The sequence below is a fragment of the Vigna radiata genome, unplaced genomic scaffold (assembly GCF_000741045.1).
Source record: "Vigna radiata var. radiata cultivar VC1973A unplaced genomic scaffold, Vradiata_ver6 scaffold_51, whole genome shotgun sequence".
Taxonomy (NCBI): domain Eukaryota; kingdom Viridiplantae; phylum Streptophyta; class Magnoliopsida; order Fabales; family Fabaceae; genus Vigna; species Vigna radiata.
In genome coordinates, this window is record NW_014542732.1 from 1240028 (window position 1) to 1252144 (window position 12117).

The following is a 12117-nucleotide window of genomic DNA, read 5'->3' on the forward strand; positions in this document are numbered from 1 at the left end:
AGAAATTGTAGTCACTTTTGGTTGCCATGACCTGTCTAAAGATTTCAAAACTTTTATATTAACTTCATCATTTTCAAATGACTTACCTAGTCCAATAAGGTGATTGAAATTGTTGGTGAAGCAAAATTTTGATGGGTGTCGCTGCCCATGCAAAATTTAATGTGCATAAAAGAATGCAGTATAAACCAGGAAGTGACTCCTAGATCGTCTCTCAAGGACCAATTGCGGTTCAGAATCAGGTCTAGCACGAAGAGTGGGGGGGGGGGTTAAAAGTGTTTTTGTAAGGAGAATTAAACTAAATTAAAAACTAGAAATTAAATACGATCAAACCTAATTGAAAACATTAAAATAACTGAACAAAACATGAAGACCGAACAGTCCTACAAATGACCGAACGGTTCTACATTGAGACCAAATGGTCTCTAAAGCAAGTGAGAAAATTAAAAATACAAGAAAATAAAGAAACCGAACAGAACAGACATCATTAAAGTGGACAAAAACAATAAACCGAACAATACAATAGCTAAATATTCAAACATAATTAAAACTAAATGGAAGCACAATGCACCGAAGAATAAAAACTTAAACGCCTATAACGCTTTTGAATTTTAACGCGTCACCAATTTAAAACTTAGTATAGTAGAATTAATTCTTCGATGCCAATTCCATGAAAACACTTTAAATGCAACTACTAAGTTAAAAGTTAAATGCTTATTGTATATAAAAAAAAAAAAAGCCTAATGGTAAACATTGAAATGCATTAAGAGTACTAAAAGGAAAGAAAATATAAATGGTAAAAGGCACCATAATAGCTTTGGAGCTCTCCACTTGCAACATGATTTATCTCTCAATTAATCACCATTGCTATCTAGGTGGCAGCGTGTGCTTCTATCCAAGAGAAAAAAAATGTGCTTCCTCCAAAAATCCATAAAACCTAAATAGAACTTGTCACATCACATTAATGAGATGAAAGAGCTTCCAAATAAGGTGATATAACAATTGTAGCTCCAAGAAAAATGAATGCCAACCGTGACATGACAACGTTTTTCTAATCAAAGATAAAAAAAAATAAAAAATAAAAAAAATAAAATACCACCTCCTTTCTTCAATTGCAAAGTACCGTAACAGCTGCCCTCAATTGAAAATGGGATGTGCAAGGAACAAGAAAAATATAAAAAAAAAATTCTGGAATGAGGATAAGAACCAGCGTAACTTCCTCTCCCGATAAGAAAAGTAAAGGCTACAAATCCCTTCTAGCCGTAACACAACTCACTCTTCTATCTAATCATCACTTCAATCAATGAAAACTTTAGGGTTTGTATCTCTTTCATTCCATTCTTCACCTAGTTTCTCCATGACGATGGTAAACTAAATCCTATTGTTGTTGGGGAAAACAATGTAATCTTTTGATACTCTCTCTTATTGAAACTATTGATTATTTATATGGTCTCCATATGTTTTGATTGATTATTGTTGGGTTATCATCTGTGCTTAAGGCCTTTATCGTTTAACTCATTCAGTATATTGATGTTTGTCTTTATTGATATGGGGACGTACAATAATGACATGAACTGGTGAGTAATCTCTTGATTTTGAAATACCACCTAGGGATAGGGGTAGGACGATCAATTGCGCTAACTTTTGTTTATAATGCGGTATTAATTACTAGGGGAGGCTAGGGATAGCAAGCCAGTAGTTAATATTAGGCCCTTTTCGCCGAGGGATTGGGTTGAGGGGAGGCTAAGAAAGTCGCATAACAATTGAATCAATCAACTAATATTCAAGGGTAATATGTAAGAGAGAGTGGAATAGATGAAATTGTTAGTACTCAACAACATCCATTCATCCATTGTTTTGTGTTTAACCTCAATTGATCAAATTGCATTCATGTTTATTTTTCTGCACTTTATAAAAATCCAAAAATATTATTTTTATAGTCTTGATTGGTTAAGCAAAAGCACAACAGTTTAGTGCCACGAGTCTCTTGGGAAAACGATACTTGGACTTACCATTTTATTATTACTTGAACGATTTGGTACGCTTGCCAATTTGTCAACAAGGACATGGAAGTAAAACCAACAAGGATGACTCTACAATTAGTATATAGGTCTGTAAAGTACCCATTTGGAGTTATTGAAGATGTCTTGGTGAAAGTTGACAAATTCACTTTTCCAGTGGATTTTGTTATTCTAGACATGGAGGAGGATACTGAAGTCCCCCTCATATTGGGTAGACCTTTCATGAAGACTGCTAGAGTCATAATTGATGTTGATGATGGTCATTTGAAGGTGAGGTTACATGATGAAACAATTACCTTTAATGTTGTGGAAGTTATGCAACACCCAAAAGATAGAGGGAACTGTTTCAGAGTTGAAGTATTGGATGATGTGGTGGAGAAAGTTAGAAGTCAGATGTATGTGAAATCTCCCTTAGAGCGTGTTTTGGTGTATGCATGTGAGGAGCTCACTGTTGAAGAAGAATCTGAAGTGGAGGAGATTTCACAACATTTGGAAAAATTGAAAGAGGAGAAATCCACTGATGTGAAAGTGGAAAAACTGGAAAAGGCTGACTTGGATGATCAGGAAAAAATGGAATTTAAAATGCTGCCTGATCATCTCAAGTATGTGTTTTTAGAGGAAAATTCCAAGAAGCCAGTGATCATAAGCAAATCTCTGTCAAACAGTGAAGAAGAAAAGTTGGTAGAGATTTTAAAAGAGAATAAAAAGGCAATACGTTGGCATATATCTGATATTAAAGGTATAAGTCCAACTTACTGCATGCATAAGACTATGATGGAACAAGACTTTAAACCCATAGCACAACCACAGAGGAGATTGAATCCTATGTTGAAAGAGGTGATGAGAAAAGAAGTTCTTAAATTGCTTGAAGCAGGAATGATATATCCTATCTCAGACAGTGCTTGGGTAAGTCCTGTGCATGTTGTTCCAAAGAAAGGGGGTATGACTTTCAAAATGAGAAAAATGAATTAATTCCCACAAGAACAGTCACAGGGTGGAGAATGTGTATAGATTACAGAAAATTAAATCAAGCCACCAGGAAAGACCATTTTCCTCTCCTTTTCATGGATCAAATGTTGGAAAGGCTGGCAGGATAAGCCTACTATTGTTTCCTGGATGGCTATTCCGGATACAATCAAATAGTAGTAAATCTTGAGGATCAAGAAAAGACCGCTTTCACTTCTCCCTTTGGTGTGTTTGCATACCGAAGGATGCCTTTTGGTCTTTGTAATGCGCCTGCCACATTTTAACATTGGATGCTTGCCATCTTTGCTGATTTGGTAGAGAATTGCATTGAAGTGTTCATGGATGATTTCTCAGTCTTTGGAAAATCATATGATCTATGCTTACAGAACCTCGATGTAGTATTGAAAAGATGTATTGCCACGAACCTTGTTCTAAATTGGGAAAAATGCCATTTTATGGTTCGTGAGGGAATTGTCTTAGGACATAAGATCTCATCCAGGGGAATAGGTGTAGATCAAGCAAAGGTTGATGTGATTGAGAAGCTACCACCTCCTACAAATGTCAAAGGGGTAAGAAGCTTTCTTGGACATGTTGGGTTCTACAGGAGATTCATAAAAGATTTCTCCAAGATCGCTAAACCCCTTTGTAATTTGCTTGTGAAAGACACTCCATTTGAGTTTGATGGGGAGTGTCTTAAAGCTTTTGAAGTTCTGAAAGAGAAGCTTATTTCAGCCCCTGTTGTAGTCGCACCAAACTGGACTCAGGATTTTGAGTTAATGTGCGATGCTAGTGATTATGCTATTGGGGCTGTGTTGGGACAGAGATGTGGCAAAATTTTTCACGTTATTCATTACGCCAATAAAGTTCTGAATGGTGCACAATTGAATTATGCTCTTGAAAAGTTTAGACCGTATCTGATAGGGTCTAAAATTATTATTTACACTGACCATTCAGCCATCAAATATTTACTGGCGAAGTCTCATTCAAAGCCACATCTCATAAGATGGGTTTTACTGCTTCAGGAATTTGATCTAGAAACCAAAGATAAGAAGGGGAGTGAGAACGTAATAGCAGATCATTTGTCTCGCCTTCTTAACACTGAGGTGACTGATAAGGAAGGAGAAATTAAGGGAGAATTCATTGATGAGCGTCTGATGCTCATTCAACAGAGCCCATGGTTCGCAGATATTGCAAATTTTAAGGCTGCAGGAATTCTCCTTGATGACTTGACTTGGCAGCAAAAGAAGAAGTTTATTCATGATTCCAAAGAATGTCTTTGGGATGATCCTTATCTCTTCAAGTTGGGTGCTGACCGCTTATTCAGGCGGTGTGTTACAGTAGAGGAAGCTGTTAGTATCCTATGGCATTGTCATAATTCGCCATATGGAGGACACTTCAATGGAGAAAGGACTGCCGCCAAAGTGCTTCAATCTGGTTTCTTTTGGCCAACCTTGTTCAAAGATGCACATGCTCATGCAAAAGGTTGTGATAAATGCCAAAGAACAGGAAGCATTTCAAAGAGACATGAGATGTCACTGCAGGCAATTTTAGAAGTTGAAGTGTTTGATTGTTGGGGAATGGATTTCATGGGACCATTACCTTCTTCCTACAACAACGAATACATTTTAGTGGCAGTGGATTATGTCAGTAAGTGGGTAGAGGCTGCAACATGCCAAAAGAATGATGCCAAGACAATGGTCAAATTTCTCAAGAGACAAATCTTCTCAAGATTTGGTGTGCCCAGGATCATCATAAGTGATGGAGGATCACATTTTTGTAATGCCCAATTGGCCAAGGTCTTGTCACACTATGATGTGAGACACAAAATTGCCTCTCCTTATCATCCATAGACCAATGGCCAAGCTGAAGTTTCCAACCGGGAAATTAAGAGAATCCTTGAAAAGACTGTTTCATCTTCAAGAAAGGATTGGGCTATAAAGTTAGATGATGTTTTGTTGGCATATAGGACTGCCTTAAAGACTCCTATAGGGCTAACACCCTTCCAGTTAGTCCATGGCAAGTCATGTCATCTCCCGGTTGAGATGGAACATAAGGCCTACTGGGCCTTAAAATTTCTTAACTTTGATGCTTCTCTGTGTGCAGGTAAAAGAAAGCTTCAGTTGCAAGAGTTGGAGGAAATGAGGATGACTGCCTATGATTCTTCAAGGAAATACAAAGAAAGGGTCAAGATGTACCATGACAAGAAGCTGATCAAGAGAGAATTTCAACCTGGACAGCAGGTACTGTTGTTCAATTCAAGATTCAAACTGTTTCCAGGTAAGTTGAAATCTAAATGGTTTGGTCCTTTTGTGATTAAGGCAGTCAAGCCTTATGGTGTTGTTGAATTGATGGATCCAAAGTCTGAGGATCCAAATAGAAACTGGATTGTGAATGGTCAGAGATTGAAACATTACTTGGGTGGTGAGGTTGAACGCCTCACCACAATTATTCATTTATCTTAACCATGAAAATGTCTGGGTCAAGCTAGTGATGTTAAAGAAGCACTTGCTAGGAGGCACCCTAGCACATGTTTGTATATATTTGTGATTGTTGTTTTTTTTTTTTTTTGTAAATGTTGAGTTTGAGTGTGGAGAGAATGAATGCTTGAAGGTTAAGTGTTGATTTCTGACGCTTTAGTCTAACAACGCACAACTAAGGTGCGCTAGGCGACTAATTAAGTTTTGGGCGCAGTAGTTTGCTCGCACAGCGCATAATGTGTGCTTTGCGTGAGAGAAAAATATTTTGATAATTATATTGAGGTTCGCACAACGCAACACATGCTCTTTGCGTTCCTAAAATTTAATTTTCTCTTATAAGCAAACCGCACAGCGCATTTGAATGGCTAAGTGATGAAGGTTGAAAAACAGTTATTTTCATATGTCAATTTGGACCGAATTATGCCCTTTACTACTTGGAATGAGCCTAGAATCAAGCAGAACTCAATAAATGAGTTTGTAGAGAGTCAAAAGTTATTTTTAGCGATATTATGCTTGTTTTGCCTTGTTTTGTAGCTATTTTGAGAAAAATGAAGAATGGAGTTGAAGATACAGGTCGTAGACTCAAGAAAAGAGCAGAAAAATGAAGATTTGAAGAGTCGATGCACCGCCCGGCGGCACACTTAAACCGTCGGGCGGCCCAGGGCGAGCAGTAGGCATGGCGATTGGCGCTGGGCGGTTCTGAGGGAAACCGTCGGGCGGTGACGATTGCAGCCGAAAGGTTCTGAGGCTTTTGCCAAACCGCCGGGCGGCACACTTAAACCATCGGGCGGTGGTCCGTTGGGCCTGGGCCTGTTTTCTGATGCGCTCCTCACCTAGAAATACCCTATTGCGAGTTCAGAGTCATTCTTTTGACAGGGGAGAATGGCCAGACCTAATTTTGCTCTCTGGAGAGGATCTCTTGGATGCTTAGGCTCCTTTTCATCTTTTCTAGGGTTTGCTTTTCCATTATGCTTCCATTTTTCATCTAGTTTCACCATGTCTATGGTGAACTAAACCCTATTTTTGTTGGGGGAAACAATGTAATCTTTTAATACTCTCTTTTATTGAAACTCTTGATTATTTATATGGTCTCCATATGTTTTGATTGATAATTGTTGGGTTCTCATCTGTGCTTAAGGCCTTTATCGTTTAACTCATTCGGTAACTGATGTTTGTCTTTATTGATATGGGGACGTACAGTAATGACATGAACTGGTGAGTAATTTCTTGATTTTGCAATACCACCTAGGGATAGGGGTAGAACGATCAATTGCGTTAACTTTTGTTTATAATGCGGTATTAATTGCTAGGGGAGGCTAGGGATAACAAGTCAGTTGTTAATATTAGGCTCTTTTCGCCAAGGGATCGGGTTAAGGGTAGGCTAAGAAAGTCGCATAACAATTAATTAATCAAACTAATATTCAAGAGTAGGTAAGAGAGAGCGGATTAGATGAAATTGTAAACCCCTAACAACATCCATTCATCCATTGTTTTCGTTTATCAATTGAATCAACTTTATTTTGCATGTTAATATTTTTGTTCTCAAATCCAATTTATTAATTTTTATTTTCAAGTCTTATTATTTTAATTCACGTGAACGAGAAAGCCTTTCGAGTCTCTTGGGAAAACGATACTTGGTCTTACCATTTATATTACTTGTACGATTTGGTACACTTCCCATATTTGTCAACAAGTTTTTGGCGCCATTGTCGGGGACTCGAGGTTTATTTTTCTAGTAGTGTGGATTAATTGAATTCGACTTGAATTTATGTTATTCTAATAAATGTTTTCTAGGGTTTGGTGCCTAATTTTTGCAGAATGCAGTTTGGCCAAGGATTTGATTCTGTAGGCACTCAATTCTACCAAAATAGTTTCGATCATTGGTGGGAAACTCATTCAAACTTTGATCATAGGAAATTTGGGCAACATTCCTCTAGGCCAAAAGAAACGTTTGGGGAAGCTAAACAACGTTTACAGCAGAAATTATTCTCAGTGCCAAAAGAAACGTTGGGGGAAGCTAAACAACGTTTACAGCAGGAATTATTCTCAATGCGAAAAGAAACGTTGGGGGAAGCCAAAGAACGTTTATTCAGGAACAACACGCTCATGCGCTGAAGTCTCTGGGTATTATTAGGGTTAATATTGAAGTTAACCCTAAGGAAGAATGTCAAGCTCCTATCTTTGAGGATGACAGGATTATTGATTAAGAGAAGATAGAGGAAGATGAGATAACAAAGGTCTTGAAGTCTCTGGGCATTATTAGGGNTAATACTGAAGTTAACCCTAAAGAAGAATGTCAAGCCACTATCTTTACAAATGATAATGTTGTCAAGGAGGAAAAGATAGAAGAAGAAGAGCTACAGATGTATGAAGAAGAAACAAAAACAGAAAAAGTTGTTGCTACGAACAAGATAGAGTCGATAGAAACAGAAAAGTTGAATGAGAGTGAGAAGAAGGATGAGAAAGGAAAAGCAGTGGTTGAAAGGAAAGAAAAAAAGAAAAAAAAATGAAAATAAAGAAAGAAAAGAAAAAGAAAAGAAAAAGAAAAGGAGAAGGTTAAGGAAGGAGAAAATTAAGAAAAAGAGGAAGAGAGGAAAGAAGAAAAGATCATATGAAAAACCTCTTCCTCATAAAAAGAAAAATCATAGGAAAGGAAAGAAGTTCAAGTTGGCGATCTTCAAGAAAATGGAGATTAAAGTTCCTATGGTTGAAACATGGAAGCATGTGCTTGGTATTCTCAACTTTATGATGAAATTTAGCAGGAAGAAGAAAAAGAAAAGAATATCAAGAAAGGGGAGTATCAACACCTACTGATGGGTGTTTGATTTGATTTTATTTGATTTTATTTTATTTTATGTGATTTGGTTTTATTTGATTTGATTTTATTCTATTTTATTTGATTTGATTTGATTATATTTTATTTTATTTTATTTTATTTTATTTGATTTGATTTTATTTTATTTTATTTTTTTGAGTTGATTTGATTTGATTTGATTTGATTTGATTTTATTTTATTTTATTTTATTTTATTTTTTATTATTTTATTTTATCTTATTTAATTTTATTTTATTTTATTTTATTTCACTTTATTTTATTTTATTTTTTTATTTTTTTATTTTATTTTATTTTATTTTATTTTTGGGTTATGCGCTACTTCTGATGGTAATAATGATTAACATCTACTGAGGGATGCTAGAAAATTTTTGAATCCACTGAAGGATTCCAGGAAGGCACACCTACTGATGGGTGATGGAAGGAAGTGCACTTACTGACAAGTGCTAACCAGGTTTTGTTACACCCGGGCACTGATGAGGGCGGGGAGTGATCGCCGGTGCAAGAGGCATGGTGCAGGGGGCACGGACAAGGAGCGGCTCCTGGCAGACTTCCAGTGGAAGGGGTACATGGACGAATCAAACATACACCGGAATGAGAGGGATCTGGAGACTGTATAGGATGGGACTATACAGTTGAAAGATAGCTTAAAGAAATTGATTTGGCTACTCATATCAACAAATGCATTTGTTTTTCGGTAGCCTAACTCATAAGGACTCCATGGTTAAGCATGCTTAGCCTAGAGTAATTATGGGATGGGTGACCTTCCGGGAAGTTTTCTCGGAAAGTGTGTGAGTGAGGACAAAGCACACTGGAAAGTCTCGTGTTGATGTGTGGGGGCAGTCAGCAGTCCCTGTAAGTTGCCGGGGTGTTACAAATGGTATCAGAGCCTAGCCTCTCCCAGTACGGTGTGGTTCGAGGACGAACNAGACGGAAGCTGNTGGGCATGTGACACCCGGGCACTGACGAGGGCGGGGAGTGATCGCCGGTGCAAGAGGCATGGTGCAGGGGCACGTGGGAAGGGTGACCTTCCGGGAAGTTTTCTCGGAAAGTGTGTGAGTGAGGACAAAGCACAGTCAGCAGTCCTTGTAAGTTGCCGAGGTGTTACAGGTTTGGGTCAGGCTCGTGACGTTAAACAAGCGCTACTAGGAGGCAACCTAGATTTCTTCTTACACTTTTGTATTTTAAATTCTTAGAATAGGTTGGCTTTAATTCTTGTTCTGAAAATGTTTGACTGACTCACGGGCATGATGGAGCTATTTGATGATTATTTGATGTGGATGAGAATTGAGTTGCAATACATGTGATATTCTGTGAAATAGATGTGTGATAATTTATGATTATGGTCATGATGCTAGGCAGGGTGTATGAATGAATTTTGTGTGAGAAAGCATGTGTGTGAGGGTTTGAGCTCCAGAGTTTTTATTGATGTATGCATTGTTCACAGGAAAACATGAATTATATTGCCTTAATCTTGATGATTGATTGAATTGCATGTGAATGTCATATGGTAAAGGCCATTTTTGAAAACCCTTCTCTAGCCCAATTTTCACCCAAAGTGCTTGAAATATTATATCCCTTTTGAACCTTAGCCTTAAACAGTATGTGAACCCTTGGTTTGAAATTCTTTACCTTGAGTTGGGAGGAGATTAATTGTATGTGATGAAAAGGTTCAAGTTTGGGGTTGTACGAGGGAAAATGGAAAAAGCAAGTGAAAGGCATTGAGCTCAATTGTTGTGAAAAGAGAAAAATTCATGAGAAAAAGAAAAGAAAAGAAGAAAAACATGAAGATGAGCTCAATGAAAAAGAAAAGAAAAGGGAAGAAGTTAGGAATGAGAGACATTGGTGAGAGAGTTGTGCTTAAATGTTGAATATTTTGTTAGCTCTCTTGACTCAAGGATTTTGCATTCTAGAAAAACCAATTTTTCTTGTTAGCCCAACCTCGTTACAAGCCTTGAAAAAGTCCTTTTGATGGCATTTGCATGTAAAGATGTTGATTGTTTGAGATGAATGGCAATTTTGTTTCATGTAACTTGTGAACAACAGAGAGAGGATGATGGGTGTCGCGGCCCATACAAATTTAATTGCATATTAAGAAATGCAGTATAGACTAGGAAGTGACTCCTAGGTCGTCTTTCAAGGACCAACTGCGGTTCAGAATCAGGTCAAACACGAAGGGGGGGGGTTTGAAAAGGTTTTGTTAATGCAAATGACTAAATTAGATGGGAAATTAAACAAAACCAAACATAATTGAAAGCATTAAAGTGAATGAAAACATTAAACTGAACGGACAGGAAATAAAGACAAGTCAAATGGCACAATCAAAGACTAAACAGTCTAAACGCAAAAACCAGAAAATGTAGAATTCATCATGATTTTGAAACAAAACACTGAAACAGTAAATTGAACAATGCAATAGATAAATATCCAAACTCAATTAAGGCTATTAAAATGAAATACTAAATTAGGAAGATAAAAAAACAACTCAAAACACAATACAAAATATTTAAAAGCAAAAGAAATAAGACAACATAATTTTCTTCTACCATTCCACGGGTCCCATGTGCATCTACCAAAGAAAATTTAAATCATTCTAAAATGTAACTTTTAAGCCGTGACTCAAAAAAAAAAATAAAAAAAATCTGCACCTCTAAAGCAAGGAAAATGACACTTCCAGCACCTTAAAATGATATGCATCGGGAAGCTCCATTCTCCGACACATGCTTCCTTCATTCTAGAAAAGTAAATGCACGTTCTAGCAAAAAGTAATCACTATTCCAGCAAATTATAATTTGGTGCAGCCGTGAATGAAATTAGCGTCAACAAAAAAAACCAATCATAAGGAAAAATGTGCCTTTATTATTCATCCCATTGTAACACGAAAATAATCAATCAAAGATATTCAAAGAAAAACCTAAAAGCATGTGTCGGCTGGTACCATTTTGTTGAAAGAAAACTTAAGAAGAAAAAAAAAAACATTCTCCATAAAAAATTTTCAAGACCAAAAATCCCGAAGTAAGTGTGGCGGTCGTTTTCCGTGTTTCATTCCTCCAAGCAACTTCAAAGAGAGCTAAAATAAAAAAAAAATATGTTTAACCCCTGCAGGACGTTCCAGCTCCTGCACAAAAATAAGAGAAAAGAAAATTGCTTCTTTCATTCAACCATAGTCACCGAGTGAATGCATGTTTCCAGTAAAAACAGTGAAAAGAAAATTGTTCCCAGCCAAGTCTCTAAGGGCACAAGTGACGGCTGCCCCCTTTATTCCTAAGACCATGAGTCCTTCTAAATGAGGTGGGGTCCACCTACTTTGCAAAACCCTAGGTGCCATGTGTCATTCTCACAATTTTTGGGCCCTTCATATTTCCAAAATTGGCCCAAGATGCAAAAGGTTTGTCTAAAAAGTTTTAACAAATAAATTCCAAATATAAATAAAATTGAAAAAGTCTAAATTGAGAGTCTTGAATTTTTTTTATCTCCTCCAAATGTCCCAAATTGTGTTTCCAAAATTTTCCCTGAGACATATCACACACAAGAAAGAATATCAAGTGGCTCAATTCTCACACAGGGTATTTCTGTCACAATCAATCACCCTTTCAAACATCATGATCATCTTCCAAGCAGAGAAAAGCAAGGATTTCAAGCTAATCAGAGTATTAATGAAGTGAAGGAAAAACTGTCAACCTAAACAAAGTCCAGAAATCAAGAGGAACATGCAAAACTGTACACAAGACACAACAAAAACTACCTAGAAAAGAAAAAAATTTTACGCAGAAAACATAAACTAACAAAGAAAATAGAATTCTCCCCCAATAGACCACACTTAA

The 12117-nt window shown here is 37.0% G+C and overlaps 1 protein-coding gene across 1 annotated transcript in view; it reads left to right on the top strand.

Annotated features, from left to right (window-relative positions):
- The first annotated feature begins 2063 nt into the window (after positions 1-2063).
- Positions 2064-12117, top strand: part of LOC106780674 — a 20863-nt gene continuing 10809 nt past the window's right edge. Inside the window, exons 1-6 of the mRNA XM_014668971.1 lie at positions 2064-2699; positions 2787-2924; positions 3371-4780; positions 4835-5000; positions 5088-5224; positions 5303-5378. Coding sequence (XP_014524457.1) covers positions 2064-2699; positions 2787-2924; positions 3371-4780; positions 4835-5000; positions 5088-5224; positions 5303-5378 — 2563 coding nt within the window. The remainder of the gene's footprint in view (positions 2700-2786; positions 2925-3370; positions 4781-4834; positions 5001-5087; positions 5225-5302; positions 5379-12117) is intronic.